This window comes from Danio rerio, chromosome 3 (assembly GCF_052040795.2).
Source record: "Danio rerio strain M-AB ecotype USA chromosome 3, GRCz13ab, whole genome shotgun sequence".
NCBI lineage: Eukaryota > Metazoa > Chordata > Actinopteri > Cypriniformes > Danionidae > Danio > Danio rerio.
In genome coordinates, this window is record NC_141023.1 from 6,572,072 (window position 1) to 6,596,500 (window position 24,429).

General features: G+C 37.9%; 2 protein-coding genes across 2 annotated transcripts in view; both read right to left on the reverse strand.

The window, feature by feature from the left end:
• Positions 1-3,769, reverse strand: part of LOC147845474 (uncharacterized) — a 154,036-nt gene extending 150,267 nt beyond the window's left edge. The window contains exon 1 of the mRNA XM_087245473.1: positions 3,703-3,769. Within this exon, the coding sequence (XP_087101599.1) occupies positions 3,703-3,757 (55 nt within the window). The 5' untranslated portion in view covers positions 3,758-3,769. The remainder of the gene's footprint in view (positions 1-3,702) is intronic.
• Positions 3,770-12,975: 9,206 nt separating this feature from the next.
• LOC147845483 (uncharacterized) overlaps positions 12,976-24,429 on the reverse strand; it is a 30,029-nt gene continuing 18,575 nt past the window's right edge. Inside the window, exons 6-7 of the mRNA XM_087245480.1 lie at positions 19,955-20,100; positions 12,976-14,273 (exon numbers count right to left, since the gene is read on the reverse strand). The gene's annotated coding sequence lies outside the window, so the exon portion shown is untranslated. The remainder of the gene's footprint in view (positions 14,274-19,954; positions 20,101-24,429) is intronic.

A 24,429-nucleotide genomic window follows, 5' to 3' on the forward strand; every position in this document is an offset into this window, starting at 1 on the left:
GGCTGAGTGTTGTAAATACCGGCGCTCACTTCCCTCACGACATAGGTGATAAATGAAGTCAGTACATAATAACCGATTATGATTATTACGGAATCGATACCGAATTGTCCGTGTCTGCATCGCGGTGCACCGAAGAAACAATTTATTTTGACACCCCTAGTATTTCTGCAAGTACGCTATAATTTGTGGGATACACCATAGAACTCTATATAACAGCCCAAAATTCACAGGCCTATCTAAAGTGTTAATATTGCCAACTGATGATCAACAGTAATAATAACAAATTGTACCACTTCACAACTGGGAAAAACCCCCAACAATCAAAAGTGCATCATGGCTTTGAAATTAAAAAATGTGATTATAACAGTCAATGGGCCAGAAACAGTCACAAACTTATTGAAAGAGTAGTCAATTTGAACAATACACAAGGATTCACTGAGCCTTTTTGAAAACAAATGTTTTCTAGTTAAGTAATCTGCATGGAATTATTTAAAGGAAAACAAAACACAGGAGCACATAGCCCTATGTGAAGTTTTCCCACTGTTAAAACAACTGGTTTAATCACACCTGAGTTCAATTTCTCTATAGCCACACCCAGACCTGATTACTGTCACATCTGTTAGAAATTACCTAAATAGGACCTGCCTGACAAAGTGAAGTAGACCAAAAGAGCCTCAACAGCTAGACAACATGTAGGGATTCAAAGAAATTTGAACACAAATCAGAAAGAAAATACTTCTGGTCTGGAAAAGGTTATAAAAACATTTCTAAAGCTTTATGACTGCAGTGAACCCCTGCAAAAGTCATTATCTAGTCAATCTTCCTAGGAGTGACCGGGTGGCCAAAATTACCCCAAGAGCATCGACAACTCATCCAAGAGGTCACAAAAGACCCATAACAACACCCAAAGACGTGCAGACCTCACTTTCCCCGGTTAAGGTGAGTGTTCATGACTCCACCATAAGAAAAAACTGGGCAGAAATGTAGCAGAGCTCCAATAAGAAAACCACTGCAGAGCTGAAAGAACTTGAAAGCTTTGGTTTGCCAGAAAACATCTTGATAATTTTTCCAAGACTTCTGACAAAGGTTAAACTTTTTTTTTTTTTGCAAGGCGTGTGTGCCGTTATGTATGGCATAAAAGTTGCACTGAATTTCAGAAAATAAATATCAAAGCAACAGTAAAATGTGGCGGTGGTAGTGTGATGGGCATATCACAATGAAATTATGATATCCCACACAAAATATCCTAAAGGAGAACGTCTGGCCATCTGTTACTGACCTCAAGCTGAAGCCAACTTGGGTTCTGCAGCAGGACAATGATCCAAAGCACACCAGCAAGTGCACTTCTGAATGGCTGAAGAAAAACTAATTAAACAGTTTCGAGTGGCCTAGTCAAAGTCCTGACTTGAATCCCATTGAGATGCTGTGGCATGACCTTAAAAAGCCGGTTCATGCTTAAAACCCCGCCAATCTGGTGGAATTAAAAAATTCTGCAAAGATGAGAGGCTCAAAAATCAAAGCGCTGTAACATATGAAAACACCTGATTACAGTTGTTGTGGCTAATGAAGAGTTCAGATGGCATGATTTTAGCCCTGATTTTGACTCGCCGACAGGTTTTGAGAAATTGTAGACATATGCCTGAAATCACAGGCAAATCGGTGCTCATTCACGCGAGTAACAATCGCACAGTGTGAATTATCAAAAACATGATCTAAGAGAAGAGCAGATGAGTCGCCCATGAGATATTTGGCGTGCTTAATTATCTGGAGCTTTTGCCGGTTCAAATCATGCCGTCTGAAATGTGTTCTGATTGAAAATAACATCTTGATTACCTACAGCCAATGAGAGGGCAGCCTCCACAAGTTTGGGTATCTGCAGTGGAAGGTTGGGGGAGAAGTTAAAAGGGCTTCTTTTCAAGGTATTTGGACCCAAGAAATGGAGGAAAAACTAGTGTAAATTTGGCAATACCACAACTAGGTTGAAAAAGAAAAAGTTGAAAAATTGCTAATTCCCTTTAAAGGCAGGTGAGCAAAATATTTTCTAGCACACTAAAGGCTTCTTTCTCATGATGTAGTTAATAATAAAAGATATACTACATGACCTTAAGTTGTTTTCATGTCACTTCTCGCGTGTGTTTTGGTTGTGAGACGTAGTTTGTGGACTGAGACAAAGGCAATTCTTATTCTCAAGTCATGCAGTGTGAAACCCCCTGTCGCCGATCCATCTTGCAGTGTAAACAAATCAGCGATGAACGCTACAGCAGCTAGTCATGCAGTGAGAAAACATCTGTGACACGTCTATTCTAAAAACCCTGCAGTCAGAACTCAGCATTAGCTGACCAATCAGAGCTCACTGAAGGCGGATCTTCAGAGGAACCAGGAAATATGGTATTTGTTTTTACGCTAGCTGAGTAGCAGTGTAAAATTCAGGTAAGATATGTGAAAAAATAAGGTGATATTTTACAAATGAAGCAAGAGCACACACTGTTTTGCACCGGTTGTTGCTAGATTGGATATGGATGCAGCTGGAAGTTAACGAGAATGGTTTACATTATTTATTTATTTCCAAATTAGCAACATATGGCTATTTCGTGGCAAAATGGACACACATTAAATATTACATGATAAAAACAAATCCATATTTCAATAAAAAGTTACTTAGACAAATATATAAATTATAAATAGATAAAATTATCCACACAAAAAATATCCAAAAGTTAAATATGATATTCCAGTTTAACTTTTGATAAATAATTTAAGATTCTTCCTGGTGGTACCTTTTTAAAAATGTCCAAAGTACTCTCCTTAAAGAAAATGTGTTTAATGGTATTAAAACTTCCACATTCCAACAAAATATGTTTGATGGTAAGAGCAGCCTGATAATAATTTAAGTGGTGCTTCGTCATTTAGTAAATATAAATGTGTCAACCTAGACTGTCCAGTTCCACATCTAGTATAGACAGTTTGATCATGCCTGGTCACAAAATTATAATTTGCTAAGTGTCTTTCATTTATTTTCGAGTCATTCATTCATTTTCTTGTTGACTTAATACCTTTATTAATCCGGGGTTGCCACAGCAGCATGAACCACCAACTTATCCAGCACGTTTTTATGCAGCAGATGCCCTTCCAGCCGCAAACCATCTCTGGGAAACATCCACACACACTCATTCACACTCATACACTATGGACAATTTAGCCTATCCAATTCACCTGTACCGAATGTCTTTGGACTGTGGGGTAAACCGGAGCACCCGGAGGAAACCCATGCGAACTCAGGGAGAACATGCAAACTCCACACAGAAACGCCAACTGAGCCAGCTGAGGCTCAAACCAGTGACCTTCTTGCTGTGAGGTGACAGCACTACCTACTGCGCCGCCTATTGTAGCACAGTTTGTGCCTAATACAATGTTATTAGACTTTAGCCTTAATATAGTGAATTAATAATAATATTACTGTATTAATAATAATTAATATCAAATGTTTAACAAATCTCCTTTTACTGAACATTTGTTCAATTAAAAGACAACTGAGCTTCAGTCCCTATTTGTTACCTTGTGAATAGAAAGTGTATTTACTTTTTTCTGTCTTTACATAAAATAATTTGTTTTTATTGTGCTTGTTCAATAAATCAGATAAAGCTTTTCATCATTATGGTTCTTCAGGCTTATTAATGAAGAAATAAAGGAATAAACACCAACCTATTTGTTGTTCAGTATCTTCAGGTTTAATTCTGCAGGGTTCTGGATCACTCATGTTCTCGCTGTCCTTCAGTAAACTCTTCACTTGAGCCTGATGGGAATATTCCTGTGTTTATAACAGAAATTCTTGCATTAAATATTCAGTATATAATTTACAATCATAACTGTTTCTTAAACATCATTAATTGTATTAAAAACACACAAACAACAAACACAACACTGATAAAAAGACTTATAAAGTCTTTCAGTCTGATCAATGATATTGTAAAATTCTTCCAGAAAACACATTTTTAAAACATTTTCCTCAAAATATTTCCTGGATTAAAACACTCTAATATCATTTTAAAAATACATCCTATTAAAATATGTTTTATCATCAAAATATTCTCACACAAGCTACAAATAGGTGTTTCTCCCCTGTTCATTAAATGTGTGTGTAAGTCTTGAGTGGCCGATTCTACATCTCATGTGTGCAGCGTGATCATGTCTCTGATTGCTTACATTTATCTCTCAATATTTTAATGAATTAAGTGTTTTATATTATTATACTAATCCCAAATTCTGTTTTACTGCAAAATAAAGCGTTTGCGTCTCTTCAAGAGTTTACACAAGCATATGTTCAGTTAAACAGTCAATATTCAATATAATCAGCATTAAACTACCTCTTAGTGAATGAATTAGATGGAGACACAAATGAAAGGTGTCCAGATAACCCGTGAGTAAGACATTACAAGAGTGTTTACAGCGTAGCATCGAGCTAAAAACAAGAGAGTATATTAGCATTGAGCACATATGTTAAAGCGGTTCACACCGCAAGATAATTCCCGCAAGTCTGCGAACACTACTATGGTCAGATATCATACACTTACTCTGAACAGAGGAACAACACCCGTAACAGAAGAGGAATTAAAAATATCAAACGTCAAACAGCAAAGTTCTGCTCTCTCCGATCTCCGCCTCACTATAAGCGCTGTGGGCGGGACGTTTGCCTGCACGCTGATTAGCGAAAGCTGATTGGCTGCCTGTAGCTGGTTCTGAGAAAGCTGATTGGCTGCCTGTAGGTTCAGAAGAAATGCAGGTATTCAGTCTGGAGAAATAGTAAGTGGTTTATTTTGGGAGTGCACCTATTATGAAGTGTTTTGGGTTGACTTAATAATTTTTTTAAATGTTTAAGCTTGTTTGATGTCTAATATGCCTTAATTGTTTAAATGAAACTTACTGAAGGATGTTAAAGTGATTTTTACACCACATCTGCACTTTGAAATGGCGTCAACAGCTGGAGGTTTGTAGGGCACAGCATGTTGCTGCAATGTTTACAGTGCTGGTCCTATACTTCCAGGTTTCTTCCCACAGCAGCCTCGATTTGATTCTTTAAAATGGCGGCCACGTGAAATTAGCGTATGAGAAGTGTTTAGTTGACACCATGGTAATGTCTGCTATCCAGTGGCGCCCCCAGAAAATTTTCTTAGGGGTGGCCAGAAGAGGCCGCACCAAATCTTGGGGTGGCACACAAAAAAAATAATGAATTCAGTGTAATGTTATATTTTTGTTTCTGGTAAATGAAATAATGTAGTTTTTATTCATTTAATTAATTCTACTTGAAATATTGCAATTCATTCTTTGAAATAATTCAGCAAGTACATGTGCAAACCAAATAAAAATCTATGTTTAGTTTAAAAACACTTTTCATATACTGTATAAATAACTTCTTTTTTTACGTGCCTTTATTGTACATCATACGAGATATGCCATGTCTAAAATTAATGAAGATTAATGAGTTTATTATTCCCAGTGATGGTTTGCAGCTGGAAGGGCATCCGCTGTGTAAAAATGTGCTAGATAAGTTGGCGGTTCATTCTGCTGTGGTGACCCTGGATTAATAAAGGGACTAAGCCGAAAAGAAAATGAATGAAAGAATAATGAGTTTATTAATTACCCAAACAAATGAACAAACTGAACAAAAGGCATTACTATACACACTCACTATACCTAATAATATTATTTATCCATATTGCTTTTTGAACCATTTTATTAATGCAGCTTCTTCTATTGATATACTGTAGCTTAAGGTAAATATTAAATTGCCATTGCTGTTTATTGAAGGTGTGCGCGTGCTGTCAAGGACGATCGGGGAGGGTAGTGGCGGTTCTAGTTTAAATGACACCCTGGGCGAACCACCCTATACACCCCCACCTCTCTTGAATTGTTAGATTTGTTATTCAATAAATATAACAATTTATTTATATTTATTCTAAATAAATACAATTAATATTAATATACAATTAATATTCTGAATAAATAACAGAAATCAGTCCTAAATATTACTGGAAAACAACAACTGGAGTGATATGCCAACATCACTTAAGAAACCTTTTGCATGAAAATTAATTATGACAATTCTAAAGAATACAAAAAATGTATTATAGAATTATCTGTGGTCTTAGACCAGATCATGGCTGAGAAATCATGTTATGAAGTCTTACCTCCCTGACTCATTATCCCTCCTTTCTGCTTTAAAGGCATGCTTAGTGAAAGTAACATCATCATCATCATCATCATCATCATCATATTATATAAGCTTTAACCGACTTTCAAAACTCGCTGCGTGCCGACACTTCTACACAAAAGGCTGTTACTCCGGTTTCACGGCGCATGAGCGGTGCCTATTATGTCGGCGTGCATGCAAACAACCAACCGGGATTCACACAGGAGTGCGTGAGGCACGCGAGAATGGTTTTCCGCGCGCATGCGTCAGTTTGCTTTCACCAGCATTGAACCAGAGAGGGAGAGCTACGTCAGTAACACCAACAATAATTTAGTGACTGCATTTTATTTATTTATTTATTTATCTAAATATTGGGAATTTATAAGTTCATTTAAATCAATAATGTCAACCGCAAAATTATATTGGGGTGGCCAAAGGGGTGGCCACAGGGGTGGCCAGAGTTTACCGAGGGGTGGCCGTGGCCACCCCTGGCCACCCCTTGGAGGCGCCCCTGCTGCTATCAATCTGAGGTAAAACTGGCCTGTAATATCTAATAGTTTTATTTTAATCTTTTTTTTTTTTTTCAAATCGGGGCCAAATCAGTGTAAGGTTTAAAAGGCTCTTGTTTTATAATTACACATCAGATGGACATGAAAAAGGTTTAGTTGACACTGTGGGGATGTCTAATCAATCTAAGGTGTAGCTGCTCATGAAATCAATTTGCTTTAATTGGTTTACCTTTCTGAATACTGTGACAAAAGGTAGAATCGTTTCTAAGATTTTAATGGCTTTTATTTTGTAATTATTGATAAAGCAATTCTCAATTTTGGTTATTTATTTGCATTAATTTGTTATTTTTCCATTATTATTTAATAATTTATATTTAGTGAGACGCTGATCTATCATGACGAACAAGCATTGGCAGCGACAGTATTTGCATTCAGTTGTTTTTAGCGCTCTACCGTAATAGAGTGGAGGAACGTCAATTTGTATGCAAAAACCCGAAAGCGAGTTAGCATTTCAGCACTTCCGGTTCCCTCGTCCCAAAGTCAATGGGTTTTTTGAATGGGGTTTCAGTAAAATCGCTTAAATAAGGTCCGTGGCTAACACCAACTCAATATACTTTCACATTTTGTTCTACGACATAAAACACATCAGTTACAGCACACTCTTCAACTTTTAAATCGATTATGCTTCTTTAAAAAGACGGTTGCTATCAAGTTGCTAAATGGGACTACAGGCGGTGTCGGGGACATTATACATCATCGAGCTGATCTGGTCTGGAGCGCAGCTCGCTTGTGTTGGGCGTTTGGATTTGTCTGTTATTTATGTATTTTCATTAATACTATTTTATAGTTTGTTGTATTATTCTAATTGAGAATTCAGATTTTGTGTAGATAATTCCTTCACATGTAAAGGCTGTCGAGACAGACTAATTTGTTGATCATTTATTTTAATTAAACGATATTATGAAGATACTGCTCACCAATGCAGCAGCCTGTTTCTTTCCTGCTCTCAGTAATGTAAACGTGTGAATAAATGTGTAAAAATACATGCATGTTAACTGTCATTTTAACGTGATCAAGTGATTTCTCGTCTTTTTTTCTTCATCTGAACACATTTAACTGCAGTATTTACACTCCTCCATAAAACGTATAGCAGATGTGACTGTATGAGCTGCTTTTCGCTGTACGTCGTGACATAAAAGGAATATTGAATGTTGCTCTGTGTCCATGATGATGGAACTTGCAGCCATTTGATTGACTTGTTTCTCCTCACGCCTCATTTCTGTCATCTGTTTAAGGTAAGCAGGCTGTGTGCGCGAGCGATACACTTATTTAAATATGTCTCATAATAATACTATATAGGCATAATTATACACATTTTTAAAACGTTTAGAACAACTGCAAAGCAAAACAGATGTATTTCCCACGTAAAAACGATCCAAAAGGCACAAAGGTCTATGTGTGTTTGCGTATTTATTAGTTCATAATATATACCATGGATTATAATATAATAAACAGAGAGATTAACTCTTTGTCATGGACATTATTTCTAAAAAATAAGCTTGATAAGTCGTCTGTAGCAGGGTGGGGCTGACGTCATGACGAGCGCCCCGAGGGCTCTGTAGTCCGTTTACCGCCTAATGTTAGCTTTTCAAGTCTTGCGTTTGCATTTAAGATCCAAAAGTGCTCAAAGTTGTATTTTCGTGTGAGGATTATCTGGCTGGACAAAACGTGTAAGTGTAATGAACCGTGTTTGAACACAGAGCTTATTATTCGCAATCTTCGAAAACCCAATGGGAAAATCCTATAGGAATTTTCATGAGGGAACCAGTTTTATGCTAGCAGCCGATTAGCCTACAAAGTGACGTCATAGTTCCTCCACTCTATACGCATTGTATGGGCGAACGCTGATGCTTCTTTGCCATCTTGTTCAGACACTAAAGAACTTGCTGAAACTTTTAACTCTGCTTGTCATTTTGCTTTAAATGAAGTTGCTCTTAAATTTAAGAGGTCCAGGGTTAATTAAATTCCACAGCCCTGGTTAAATTCAACAACCCGTACTCTCAGGCATAAATGCAGAAGGGCTGAGCACAGGTGGAAAAAGGATGGGCTTCAGGTTTCCAACCAGATTTTAAAAGACTGCCTAAATGAATATCAGGACTTGGTCAGTAAGGCTAAATCTAAATTATCCTCAAATTTGATTGTTAAAAGTGATTGCTTTAAAACCACAAATTTAGTTCTTAACCCTGCTCTTTGCTCTGCTCCTGTTGTCAATCTGGAGACGTGTGTAACCCCCACCAATCCGACATCACCCAACCCGCTCCGAGCTGGTATCGAACCGGCAGCCTTCCTCATGAGAGTCGGTCGCTCTACCGAGAAGGCTAAAGACCATGGCCTCTAGTTTCTGTCGCTAGAGCACCTTTAGAGGCCAGAGGAGTGAGGTGTACCTGCACAGCACACACTAGCTGACCTTTCCCTTAACCACACTCCTATCCGGGTCACGACACCAATGTAACCCTGCTGGTCCTACGCCACCCAACCCACTCCGAGCAGGTATTGAACCGGCGACCTTCCACGTGGGAGTCGGTTGCTCTAAAGCCTGGTTTATACTTCTGCGTCAAGTGACCGGCGTAACCCACGGCTGTGCATTTATTCTTCTGTGCGCTGTCTCTTTTGGTCTGCATTAACACTTCCAAAACGCTAGTTGGCAGTGAGGTGTAAATGTTCCTCTGTGTCAAGTTTCTTCTCTGCTTTTTTGCTTTTCCTGAACACTTCCTGGATGTACAAGTGGCTCAAACTCGCTCATTTTGAGGCAGGAACCGGCGGACGTGCAACAACTTTAACTATGAGGTAAACACAAAACAAAACTTTCCATCCGGAGCTCCTTCACAGTACTCCACACTTGTAAAAAATCACTACATTGGGCTCGCGCCATTCGCGCGGCTCTCGGTCCCACCCAGACTTGTCAGCGCTACCAAGCCGACCAATCACAGCGCTTGCGCTACGCGTCGTTGCGACATGTAGTTACATTTTTTGAGAGGTGCACGTCAGCGACGCCGACGGCCACGGCAAAGGGCTATGCGTCAGCGCCGTAGCATACGCCGGCGTTTGACGCAGAAGTATAAATCAGCCTTAACAAGGAGGCTAAAGACCATGGCCTCTAGCGTCTAACCCATATCAAACACACCTGCCTGTAATTATCACCCGGTGTTCAGGTCCTAATTAATTGGTTCAGGTGTGTTTGATATGGGTTGCAACTGAAATCTGCAGGAAGGTGGCTCTCCAGGAACAGGGTTGGCCACCCCTGCGCTACACTGTCAGGCTTTAACATGGTCACATTCTGCTGAGATTTTTTTCTGAACTCATTTAGTGGCATGTTTCGATCAAGGGGAATCCAAAGAGAGAGAAAAAAAAATTGACGCAAATTTAGCAGATAACGCCAAAAACAAGCAGAAAGCAATGAGAGACGTATATTTCCCTGGCCTGCCGTGTGTTGCGCACAGCTTGCTGTGCATGTATGGCAAGCCATTTTTACATTTATTCTATAACCCGTACTAGTATCTATTTTTATGTTACTTGTGCTTATTTTTTAGATACAGGTATCGTTTCCATAAATTACTAGTACTTATTTATTAGATACTAGTGCTTTTTATAAATATACTAGACAGGGCTTAACAATAAAGACTGCCCAGGGCTGGCGTGAGAGATGCTTGGGACAGTAGACAGGATCATTACTGGCCCGATTGGGACAGTGCTGCCTTGTCTGCGACTATTTGTCAGTTGTGTGCATTTTAAGTTTGTGCTTTTAAGTCTTAAGTGTGTATGTGTGAACAGGCCCTTTTTGAAAATACCGGTAAATTCGTTCGGGTTATTTTCTGGAAAGAGAAGTTGTAACATTACCGGTAATTTGCCGGAATGCTGCGCTGTGTGAAAGCATAAGGAAGATTGCCGAAAAGAGCGCGTGCACGTCTAGAACGTGCTGACGTGAGACACCTGCTTTAGCCGATCAGAACAGTCAGACGCGTTTACGCCCGCGCGGTTTATGAGAATAAAAGCCTTTGAATATTTTCCCAGACGCATTTAGCTGCTAGATGTTAGTCAGATAACATTTATATGTTCTTCTTAATGCCAACTGTGTAAATAATCATCGATAAGATGCTTCCAGCACTGGAACATATTATGAACATCTCGAAATGCGAAAGTGATCCTCCATATGTTTTCATTGAAGTTGTTCCCAATACTGATCATCCACAGAGTTTGTAATGTACTCAAATGTTTACAAATACAAGCGCAGCCGTTTAAGGCTCATTTGTGGTGAATGATGTCAGAATTTACCGGTATTTTGGAATGGATGTGTGAACGTTCTTTTCCAGAAAAATTCCGTAACGTCCTCGTCTGTGAGAACAGCGCTTTTTTGAATATACCGGTAAAGTCGTTCCGGAAATTTTCCAGACATTTACCGGTATCACTGTGTGAAAGGCGCTATTGTCAGGGGTCTAGGAAACAGTGTTAAGCGCACAGCACTTTTTTTGTTTGGTAAAACTATGGTTTAGAGTTTAGCTTTTTCAAGAAACCCATTCAGTCAAGGAGGATGCTAAATTGTGGAGATCTCAATGGGGACTGATATACGGATGTCTCATGGGACAGAACGGTCAGCAGGTGTCGTTATTTTTAAAAGCAAGTTTTGTGGGGAGATTTTGCATTCTGTTAGTGATGATAAGAGTCACTTTCTATTGCTTGTTTCATCACTTTGGCAAAATATTTCAATTGTAATAAATATATATGGGTACAACACTTCTAAGAAGAATACAAATTTTATTGAATGAGATCAGTGGTAAAATTCAATATTGGGTGGACAAATTTCCTAAATCTTTCATTATTTTGGGCGGAGACTTCAATATGGTAATAAACAGTGAATTATATAGGTTTTCCTCCAGAGCCGCCTTTACAAATTCAATTCTAAATAATTTTCTGTTGTTGAGATCTGAAGAGAAAAAAAATCCACAACAGAAACTCTACACATGGTGGAGCAAGGATCATTCTAAACAAATCTCGAATAGACTTTTGGTTAGTTTCTCAGAGCGTCGCTAGTAACTGTAAATCAATTGATATTAGGGCTGGGCGATTTAGCAAAAAAAAAAAAAAGGATCTAGGTTTTTTTATAAAGTTTGACCGATTCACGATTTCAATTTTTTTTTATGTGTTACTAGTCTTCTCAAAACATTACAACAACATGACTGAGGCTGGGCGGCTCCGGTGTGTGTTTAGAAACCTGTTTAGAATTCTAAAATCCATGGCGCTGCGTGGTGCTGCGTGGTGGAGAGGCGCTTCTGGTGTGCTTTCTGCTTCATACAGAGAGTGAACCAAAGCGCATTGGTGCCATTATAATGTATTAAATATATTTATTTTTTTAAATCGCGATTTTTCGATTTGATTCAAAATTAAATTGTCTTAAAACGTAAATTCGAATTAATCGAAATAAAATCGGAAAAATCGCCCAGCCCTAATTGATATCCACGCTTCTCCGCTTACAGATTACCGTGATGTTTCTCTTGGAGTTTGTCCCTCTGCAAAATTAAACAATTCTTTGCTCCAGTCTGAGGATGTTAAAAAGGATATTGTAATATTGATTGAAAAACACTGGAGCAGAGCTTGTGAAAACCAAATCTGGCAACACAACCAGCATATTCAATCACCAGAATAAGTATCACCTCCCCCCCTTCCCCCCAAAAAAAACCTTGAAAGTTTCACAATTATTTTAGACTTGCTGGAAGTTGTTGTGTATATTTTAGTTTATGTTTTGCACATTTAATTCACCTCTTAATGCCAGACCTTAAACAGATTAGTCTTTTTAAATGTATTTTTCTATTTGTTTTAATTTAAGGTCAAACGTGTAATCTGTTTCTGTTAATAAACAATATATTAAATTGTAATTTAATCAACCGTCTAATTTTTGTTGCATCAGTCATTGTTGGGATAATAACTTTTACCGATTGAATCATAAACAACTTAATCGATTCTTCATGCGTGTATGATGGTGTGTTGATCGGCTGAAACTCTTTCCACACTGAAGACATGTGAATGGTCTCTCTGCAGTGTAGGCAATGGCTGGTATTAAATATCATAGTTTGACGTTATTGTGCTTACTGCTCTAATAAACACTCTTTATAAATTTCCGGGTAAAAAACTACAACCTTTCCCCCTTTGAACACAAAATATTTTAATTTGAGAAACATATTGTGGAGCAGTAAACATGTCAGGCTGAATAATTCAAATGAATCATTGACTTCTGCGGTCTTTATTAGATTTAGAAACACAGATTTACTTACAATTTAAAAAGACAATATAGATATCTTTTCTGCTGGAGATACTGTTGTACTTAAAAAAATTTGAAAAATTTTGGCGGTTTTAAAAACCTTGACTTTTCCTAACCGCGGTATACCTTGAAAACAGTTATTGTCCCATGCCAGCTCCAGTGTGGTTCCTCATGTGTTGATTAAGGGATGATGATCGGCTGAATTTCTTCCCACACTGAGTGCATGTGAATGGTTTCTCTCCAGTGTGAATCTTCATGTGTTGATTAAGGTTGGATGATCGGCTGAAACTCTTCCCACACTGAGTACATGTGAATGGTTTCTCTCCAGCATGGATCCTCAGGTGTAGATTAAGGAGTGAAGATTGACAAAAGCTCTTCCCACACTGAGTGCATATGAATGGTTGCTCTGTGGTGTGGATAATCATGTGTTGATTAAGCTGTGATGACTGGCAGAAACTCTTCCCACACTGAGCGCAAATGAACGGTCTTTCTCCAGTGTGGATCCTCGTGTGCTTATTAAGGTTCGATGATTGGCTAAATCCCTTCCCACACTGAGAACATGTGAATGGTTTCTCTCCGGTGTGGATCCTCATGTGTTGAGTGAATTGTGATGACTGGCAGAAACTCTTCCCACACTGAGTGCATATGAACGGTTTCTCTCCAGTGTGGATTCTCATGTGTTTACTAAGGTATGATGAGAAGATAAAGCCCTTCCCACACTGAGAACATGTGAATGGTTTCTCTCCAGTGTGGATCTTCATGTGTTTATTAAGGAGTGATGATTGGCTGAAGCTCTTCCCACACCGAGTGCAGGTGAATTGTTTCTCTCCAGTGTGGATATTCATGTGTAGTTTAAGGTGTAATGGTTGGCTGAAACTCTTCCCACACTGAGAACATGTGAATGGTTTCTCTCCAGTGTGGATCATCATGTGTTGATTAAGGTTTGAAATCTGTCTGAAATTCTTCCCACACTGAGTGCAGGTGAATGGTTTCTCTCCAGTGTGGATCCTCATGTGAATCTTAAGATCGCCTTTTCCTCTACAACTCTTCCCACACTCAGTGCAGGTGAATGGTTTCTCTCCAGTGTGGATCTTCATGTGTCTATTAAGGATTGATGATTGTCTGAAGCTCTTCCCACACTGAGTGCAGATGAAATGACTCTTGTCTCTTATTTTCAAAATACCGCAAGTCTGTAAATGATTTTTTTCCTCAATTTTGACATGATGTTCCTCTTCTTTACTCACATATTTTTCTTCAATTAGGTCTGAAATAAAAAAAAAAAAAGTTTATTAAATCTTTAAAACTCTCATCAAAAGCCAAAAGGCACCAAAACATTGGCTACACAAACTGTAATTTTGATCTTAACCAGTTAAGCTCTGGGGCTATTTGGGGTAATTCCATTGAATTTGGCCTTCCGAATTAAAAAGCTTCCCATATGCATGCAGTGGTGTAAATACAAAAGTTTGGTATCATTTGAAAGGAAACCCTTTGAAATTTCATAAAATACAGTTGAAATTAAAAACAATTGTTGTATATATTGTCTGTGTTATAATAAACTCACAAAAAAGGCGCTTTTTTTTTTTTTTTTAATAAACTGAAGTTTGGAAATGTGCAACTCAGTATTGGAGAATTGCAGCACCCTGGAAACAATTTTATTTATTTCCAGCAGGTGTCAGCAAACAAAGGAAAAATGATTTTTTTCTTTATAACAACTTATGTGAGAATAATTCCATTCCAACTGCAAGGAGGAAAAATGCCATTTTTTATTTAATTTTCGCCTACCTATTTTTGAAGTCTTCCCATACCCTCATACAGTACAATAAATGCAATATTTCAATGTAATCAGGGCTCGAAATTAACCTTTTTGCTTGGTAGCACCGGTGCTCCTAACTTTAAAAATTTAGGCGCATCAGCCAAAATTTAGTCGCACCCACCTATTATGAGCACCTTTACTACAAGTTTTATACAAACATATTTATTGTATTTGAAATCAACACTAAACAAACTAACAAGCAAAAAAATTATAAATATATAAATGCAAGCTTGAGGAAAATATGTCTCAACGAAATCCCGTTATCACAAGAAAATATATTTTTATAACAAAACTGAGTGAGCAAAAGATACACGGAGCGCTCACCGGCCCTGCACGCACTGCTTAAATGAATCTGTCAATGGTAAAACTCTGCTGTTCTCACAAGTGCTGTCTGATATTGCACTAATGCTTTTGACACATATTGTAGCTTATTATATGCATACATGTTAATAGCAATACCGGTTTATTTTTATGAGTAGCAATATTAGTTTACTCAATGCAAGCCCGTTCGCGATGGTTTACGTGGTGTTCAATTTTACATATAGCTGTCACTTGCATGGCGGACAGCATCTGGCGATTATATGAAGAATTAAACAGAAGCTCTCGTGCTAGATGTGGCAAACAGTTACCTGAAAACTCCATCCCACAGACTTTACATAGCGGACTTGAAGCCAATGGAAGTCTTCTACTCTTGGAAAAGTGTAGATAGTGGATTAACATTCAGCACATGATCACTACTAAGATGTTTCAGTATTTATAACTTTAGATGTCATGGTTTCTAAAACAAAATCTGTCAGTGTTATCTTCATTCTCCTCTTCAGCGCTTTACAATTTTTCGCGGTAGTAGCTCTCTCTGTCATCCCAAGCCAGAAGCGCTGACTGAGTGATTGACAGCTGATATTAACCAATCATTCGCGTTCAGTGCTAGAGCAGTGGGCCAATAAGAAGAGCGTGAAGGCGGGGCAAGCATTACGGACTTGGATTTGTTTACTGCAGCAAGATGACATGACAACTGTTTTAAACCATTCCTGAGCGCTGCGTTTCACGTTTCAAGTGCAGAGATGCATTCTGCGTGAATGTCTCCCGAATCCGCGCATGTGGTGAACATTTTACAGTAAAAACTGGTCGCACATAACAATTTTAAGCACTCGCAGAAATGCTCCCAAATATATTTTAAGGTCGCATAGATAAAATTTCGGGCGCATATGCGACCAAAATGGTCGCAATTTCGAGCCCTGGTAATTTTACAGAAAACCCTTTGAAATTACAAAAGGAACTGCTGAAAGTGATAAATATTATTATATATGTTGTCTGTCCTATGATGAAACACCTCAACACAAACCGCTTTTAGTTTTTTTTGTTCTAAAGCCGGATTTAGAAAGGTGTATAACTCAGGCCCTGTATGCTCCATCAAACTGCAGACTGTTTTGATTGTTACCAGCATTTGTCAGGAAACACTAGAAAAAAGACATTTGTTTTTATCATGTAGTATGCAATAATTATGTTAGTTCAACCGAAGGGTGGGAAATCACAACTTTTTTGCGTCTGATCTGTGACTTTTATGCACTGTTTTAGACACCCCTCTTCCTGTTTGTCATGCAATATCTCAGTCACTGATTGGCTGATCAAGGCTCACGATACATCAGCGTAAAGCGGAGAATCTCTCCTTTCCAGTGATATGTAATTCATCTGGGTTGAAGCTTCATAGGTTGAAGCTATCATATTTTCCCGAATTTTGGAATATCATGACCCTAATTTGTTGCATTATGCATTTACAAGACACAGCAGGGGTTTACTGATGCCCACTTCCTCAGAAAACGCTGAAAATTGACTCATTTTGCAGAGGACAACCTCAGGTAAAAGATGATGTAGCTTGTTTGGCTATCTGTGCTAGCTCCGGCAGCTCATGGAGCAAATGATCAATAATTTCCCTTGTATGTTTACAAAAAAACGAGTTTATACTTTATGATTCATTCAAAGATATGTGACTGTAAATCAATAAAAATAACGATGGATCCTTATTATTGGGAATGAGAGCTTTAATTCGATGTATTACTTGCCATTGTGTGTCTAATATTAGCGATGTGAAAAATATGCATACTGAACAAAGAACATAATCGGGGGGGTTGAGATATTATACATCGAGTGTAAATTAAGTGTAAATAACTTTGTTACAGTACAACAAATATTAAAGTGATGTGCATCAGTTGAAAATAGACATTTTAAGCTTTCACCCAGTAGGTCATATGGTGTTATTGATGCAGACAGACCTCTTAAAGAGCCCATATTATGGGTTTTTGAAAATTCCCCTCCATGTAATGTGTAACACAGCTCTAAGTGAAGTGAAGTATCCAGCTAAGGCTTAAATCTGTAAGAATACAGTGTTTAAAACGGTTGATTCATCTATAAAAGAGTCGACTCATAGTGCTTCAAACGAGTCGCCTTGATACCGATTCATTAGGTGTTTCGCCATGACGTACGAACGAAACCAAGTTATTCACGTGCACGCGCAAACCCGGGAGATTTCAAACCTGAGGCCCCGCCCTCTGACGCAGAAACCCAGACACACACACACACACACACAAACACGCCGGTCGATTGAAGTCACACTGCAGATGGATATTATATTGAGTCTCTACCCAAAGATGAAACATCAGCATTATAACCAAGCAGTTGGAAACTACTGGAAACTTCTGCAAACTACATGCTACAAAGAATACTTCATCAGCGTTTGTTAAAGGAAGGATCAGTAAAGAGTAACTTACTGATGGACGTCAGGATGGGTTTCCATTTCTTAAGTGTAAGTACGTGCGATTAAAGTTGCCTCGTTGACTCTAGCTTGCAAATGTATTTGTATTTGTAACTTGTAACCGCGTGTACTGTATCAGGTTAACTGGCTATATTCTCTTATCGCGTGCAGTCACGTTAAAAACGCGACGCGTGCTGCTTTGTTTATGGAGCTCCGTGGTAGAGGTCTGCCACGCGGCTGTCCCCGCGCCAGATTTCTGCGGCGCGGGAATAAATTTCCGAATAAATCGCGGGAGCGGTCGGTAACAGGTTTAATTTGGGACGGGAGCGGGCTGTCTAGCAATATCACGGATATTGTTATGCGAATGAGAAAGAGAGAGTCTGCTTGGTGCTTGTGTGTGTGTGTGTGTGTGTGTGTTAGTGCGCACGCGCTCGTATGAGAGAGAGAGAGAGAGAGAGAGAGAGAGAGAGAGAGAGAGAGAGAGAGAGAGAGAGAGAGAGAGAGAGCGAGAGCTTTGTGTGCTTGGTGCTGTGTGTGTGTGTTTATACAGACATCTTGGCTGTCTGGACTGTATAGCTGGGTGACTTTTGGTTGTGTTCTCCCCCACTCTAGCGGGATCGGGCGCGGCGGGCAGAAAACGGAGCGGGTTCTCAGGCTAAAACCTGGCGGGTGCGGGCGGAAGCGTTGTCGTCCGGAGGTGTGTGTGTGTTTTTGTGTGTGTGTGGCAGCTAAAATCCACGCCTACACTATCGAGCGTGTATGAACTGTGATTACTTTTATATTGCTGATTAGCTGTTTGGCTTTTCACTCTCTGACTGAAGGCAGTCGACCAATCGCAACAGGCTGTCATTGGTCCAATCAGCGCAGATTAGCTTCACGCTAAGGAGGGGTTTGGGAACAAATGAATCACTGGACGATTCATACAGGAGTCGCTGGGATAATTAGGTAAAAATAAATGCAGATTATAAGACCATGAAAGTGTTTTTTGACCTTGCATGCATATTAGACTGTTGTTGGAGACCCTTACAACCAAGATATGACCCTATTTCATGTATAATATGGGCTCTTTAAACCTATAGTTATTCCTCCGATGACGTAATTTTGTCCCCGGTACCGGGCACGCAGAGTTTAAGTGGTTAATTCTGTAATTTTAATTCTGTAGATCATCAGTTACAGTGCAAAAAAAAAAAGCTTAGTTTCTACATTGTATATGGAGTATAGTGTGTGTGTGTGTGTGTGTGTGTGTGTGTGTGTGTGTGTGTGTGTGTGTGTGTGTGTGTGTGAATCTACCTAATATCAAACCCAGAGAGCTGTAAGGAAATTCCATGAGCCAAGACCACGTGTATGGTCAGACACTAAAACAATAAACTTTTGAATCTAAAAAGAAGATCAGCGAGGAAAGCAGTTGTTCAACTGTCTCGATCGTGCATCCTGAGCCCCCCTCTCAGCCCTGGACTTTACCATCTCCACCAGAGCAGCTCACACACATTCCACACAGAATGTCCATGTTTAATATGGTGTACCTTGTGGCACTATACTCACGTTTGTTGTCATTTTAAATGTCCCTGTGTGATTGGTAAAGTGGTCCTAATTTCACTATAATATTTCACAATTTGTATATGTTGATCTGGGTTTCGGCTTTGATAAGATCTTTGCCAAATGCTCCACTCCAGGGTAAATGTTCTTCACATCAACTCCTGACCAGGCAAGGTGCTTGATGAAGATTTTATTGTCTTGAATTTATGATGGTTTGTTGTGATTTGAGTATCTGTGGGATTCTGTAGTCAGGATATCCTGTTCAGTGTTGAGTCTCTGAGCTCTGCATCAGGTTATGCTGCAACGCTCTTCTACACGGTCGGGTATTAATCTCGAAATCTTAAAGGAATCTTTGGGTAATTGATGTTGTGCATTTCTGCGTTGGCTGATTTTGTTTAATTATGTGAATTGGAATGGAAAATATTTGCCTGACAAATAAATGTAAAAGTCTTGTTTAACTCTAATATCTTTGTAAAGCTGCAGTCACACATGACTTTTCTTCCCAAAGACTTCCATTCATACGCACGCAAATGCATCAGACTGAAAATGCAGGGTCATGCGTTAAGTTTAAGAACATGAAAACAGCACAAATGTCAGGGAATACCAACATGTTTCCTCAGACCCCAGACAGAGGGTTAAATGTTAAACAAATCTCCTTTTACTGATCATTTAATTAAAACATGGGAATAAAAGACAACTGAGCTTCAGTCCCTATTTATTACCTTTACTTTTCTCTGTCTTTATATAAAATCATTTCCTTTTTGTGCTTGTTCAATAACTCAGATAATGCTTTTGATAATTATTGTTCTTCAGGCTTATTAATGAAGAATCAGGAATAAACACCAACCTATTTGTTGTTCAGTATCTTCAGGTTTAATTCTGCAGGGTTTTGGATCACTCATGTTCTCGCTGTCCTTCAGTAAACTCTTCACTTGAGCCTGATGGGAATATTCCTGCATTTATAGCTGAACTGCAGAAGGAGAAAGAGCTTCACTGTAGGAGTAGGGACAAATCAGCCAATATTAAAAATACTTAATTTTTTTTCTAACAAACACATTAGTTTTGCTTATATTTATTATTTAATATTTTAATGCCATATTAGCAGCATTGGCTATATTCACGAAAACACTTGCATTAAATATTCAGCATTTAATTTACAATCATAACTGTTTCTTAAACATCAATAATTGTATTAAAAACATACAAACAACAACACTGATAAAAAGTCTTATAAAGTCTTTCAGTCTAATCGATGATAAATATTGTAGAATTTCCCCAGAAAACACATTTTCCTTAAAATATTTCCTGGATTAAAACACTCTCTAATATCATTTTAAAAATGCATCCTATTAAAATATGTTTTATCATCAAAATATTCTCACACAAGCTACAAATAGGTGTTTCTCCCCTGTTCAATAAATGTGTGTGTAAGTCTTGAGTGGCCGATTCTACATGTCATGTGTGCAGCGTGATCATGTCTCTGATTGCTTACATTTATCTCTCAATATTTTAATGAATTAAGTGTTTTTTATTATTATACTAATCCCAAATTCTGTTTTACTGCAAAATAAAGCGTTTGCGTCTCTTCAAGAGTTTACACAAGCATATGTTCAGTTAAACAGTCAATATTCAATATAATCAGCATTAAACTACCTCTTAGTGAATGAATTAGATGGAGACACAAATGAAAGGTGTCCAGATAACCCGTGAGTAAGACATTACAAGAGTGTTTACAGCGTAGCATCGAGCTAAAAACAAGAGAGTATATTAGCATTGAGCACATATGTTAAAGCGGTTCAAACCGCAAGATAATTCCCGCAAGTCTGCGAACGCTACTATTGTCAGATATCATACACTTACTCTGAACAGACGAACAACACCCGTAACAGAAGAGGAATTAAACACATAAAACGTCAAACAGCAAAGTGCTGCTCTCTCCGATCTCCGCCTCAGAATAATAAGCTTTGCCTGCACGCTGATTAGCGAAAGCTGATTGGCTGCCTGTAGCTGGCTCTGAGAAAGCTGATTGGCTGCCTGTCGGTTCAGAAGAAATGCGGTTGTTCAGTCAGGAGAAATAGGTGGTTTGATTTGGTAGTGCACCTTTTATGAAGTGTTTTGGGTTGACTTTATATTTTCTTAAAAATGTTTAAACTACATTAAGAGCTTTAGAATGTAGAAACTTAATTTAGCTTTGCATTAGCTTAATTTTTAACTTGCTTTCATGTAACGGAGTCAGGGCTAACGTTATATTTCAGTCAGGATGGGGTGACATTTGCTTCTTAACACGCTTATCTTGGTTTTGTGTGATACACTCAGAAAATATGAACTGATAAAGAAGGTAAGAAACATAAATAAGGTAAGAAACATATACTCATGAGAAGTGTTTATTTGACACTGTGGTAATGTCCACTATCAATCTAAGGTAAACTGGCCTGTGATATCATGTTTTATTTATATATTGGAATCAGAATCAGAAAGAGCTTTTTTGCCAGGTATGTTCGTACAAATGAGGAATTTGTTTTCGTGACAGAGCTTCTACAGTGCAACAGAATTACAGAGACAGGACAAAAAAACATAATAAATATAGAAAAAAAGCATATATATATATATATATATATATATATATATATATATATATATATATATATATATATATATATATATATCAGGGCCAAACAGTGTTTTTATTTAAAGGGTTTAAAGGGCTCTTATTTTATAATTCAGCATCAGATGAGTTTAGATTACACTGTGGTAATGTCCACTATCAATCTGAGGTAAAACTGGCCTGTGATATCCAATAGTTTTATATATAAATATATTCATGGTGTTTTGTGTAAGGTTTAAAGGGCTCTTATTTTGTAATTATACATCAGATGGCCATGAAAAAGATTTAGTTTACACTGTGCGAATGTCTACAATCTAAGGTGTAGCTGCTTGTGAAATCAATTTATTTTATTGTTATACCTTTTTGAATACAGTGACAGCAGTATCGTTTAAAAGATTTTAATGACTTTTACTTTGTAATTACGGATAAAGCAGTTTCGAAATTCTGGATATTTATTTGCATTCATTTGTTGTCTTTTCTGTATTATTTGATATTTTATCATCAGTCAGTGAGACGCTGAACTATCATGACAAACATGTGTTAGCAGAGACAATATTTGTGTTTAGTTTTTAGCGCTCTACTGTAATACACAGTGTATGAGCGACTGCAGAAATACCTTGGCGGCTAGACTGACTGTTCTTTTTGACTTGGCGTCTGGCCTGACCGCAGTCAAATGTGCAGCGTTTGTTTCCTTTCACGAACAATGAGGATTTATTTATGCTCCACTGTAATTGCTGCATCAAAAAAAAAACTCTGTGATTTATATTGGCTAAATTTTTATAAACTTATTTATACAAAATATATGCTATAAGCCTAGCCTATAGCCTACTTCAAATAAGTCAACATATATACGGTTTATCTCTCATCACCGTAACATGCACGTTTAATGCTTCTATTATAAAAAGACCTACATTTGACCAGCAATTTACAGGGTTCAACGCTAAGGACTTTTTCTACTGGGCCGATTGGTCCAGTGGTTGAGGTTTTTACTTGCCCTGCCAAAATTTTCACTGGCCCCACAAAAAAAAAAAAAGGTTAATAGCTAGTTCTTAGCCACATATTTTGAATAATGTGGCAAAATAATGTATGAATCTAGAATTGAAACATTTAAAAATGTTAATAAATGTATAATGAACAAAATTAGTTTGATTTTATGCAAACGAAAGAGCAGTATGAAAAATTTGCTGGTATTTTAGTGCAATTCTAAATTATTTTTATAAAAATGGCTTGCCAAACCGACAACTCTTTTATTTTTTCTCCCAGTTTTTTAATTTAGTACCCATGTAATTGTCTGCTTCCAAGACTTTAGAAACTGACGTTTTCTTTTAGCCTCATAGTTAGATGTTGCCATCTTTTCGGTGTAATTGTTGTTACCATGTTACGAAAAAAATTGCATGCTCACCGTTACTGGCAGATAGGGGCCAGTAACAATTCAGTCTACTGTCCCGAGCGTCTTTCACGCTGGTCCCGGGCCACCGGGCAGTCCTTATTGTTGAGCCCTGAATTTAGCAAAGCTTATGCTGATATTTCTGTGCCAGTTTGACACTGTACACTAAACTGAGGAGTTCAACTTATTCAAAACACTTGCTCACCTGAACTCAGCACGAGTGAGACGGAGAAAATGAAAGTGCAGCACTGGGATAAAATCAGATTCTCAAGTAATAATGATTTGTTTTAAAAATGTTGACAGAGGTTTGTGATACAGCACAGCATTAAAAATGCGTATTTTCTGTAGAGCGATTGATTTGAGTTAGTAGCCCTGCTGTGCTTATTTGACGGAAGAAAAAACTTAGTATGAAAAAAGTATGTCAATGGTTTGTGAAAACCAAGTCTGGCAACACGACCAGCATATTCCATCACCTGAAAGTTTTACAATTAGTTTGGACTTGCTGGAAGTTGTGCTGTTTATATTTTTGTTCATGTTTTGCACATTTATTTCATCTTGTAATGCCAGACCTTAAACAGATTAGTCTTTTTATATAAATTTATTTTATTTGCTTTAATTTAGGGTCAAATGTGTCATCAGTGTTTGGTAATAAACAATATTTTAAATTGTCATTTAATCAACCGTCTAATTTTTGTTGCATCAGTCATTGTTGGATAACCTTTGGAAGCATTAACAACTTATTAAAAAATGTATCCATTTGCTGTTAAAAAAAAAAAAAATATATATATATATATATATATATATATATATATATATATATATATATATATATATATATATATATATATTGTCAGGACTCCTGGCTGATCGGCTGGTTCTATCTGTTCTGTTTGTATTAGCCACATGTTCCTTTGTTTGTGCTTCTGATTGTTTCTCTCCACCTCCTCGTTCTCATAATTTTAGTTGATTTGCTTCACCTGTCTTTGCTTATTTTCTCCTCATTAGCTCCCCTATTTATTCTCTGGGTTTCTGCTGTTCAGTGCCAGATTGTTGTTTGCTTCTGACCCTGCAACATCAACTATAGGTAAACTTAATGTTTTTAGTTAACCTTTTTCTGTTTGACTCCAGGACTCTCTCCCTACCTTCCCAGCCTTTCTGTGTAGTCCCTGGCTTGCTCGAAGTTTTTGCTCTTGTGCTGCCTGAGTTTTTGATGTCCTGGACACTGGCGTGGTTCTGACAATTACACCTGCCTCTGTTTCTACTGGCCAGTCTATTTTTTGTTCCTGGTTATTTCCAGTCATTCTCTTCCCCTCCATCAAAGTCTGCAAGT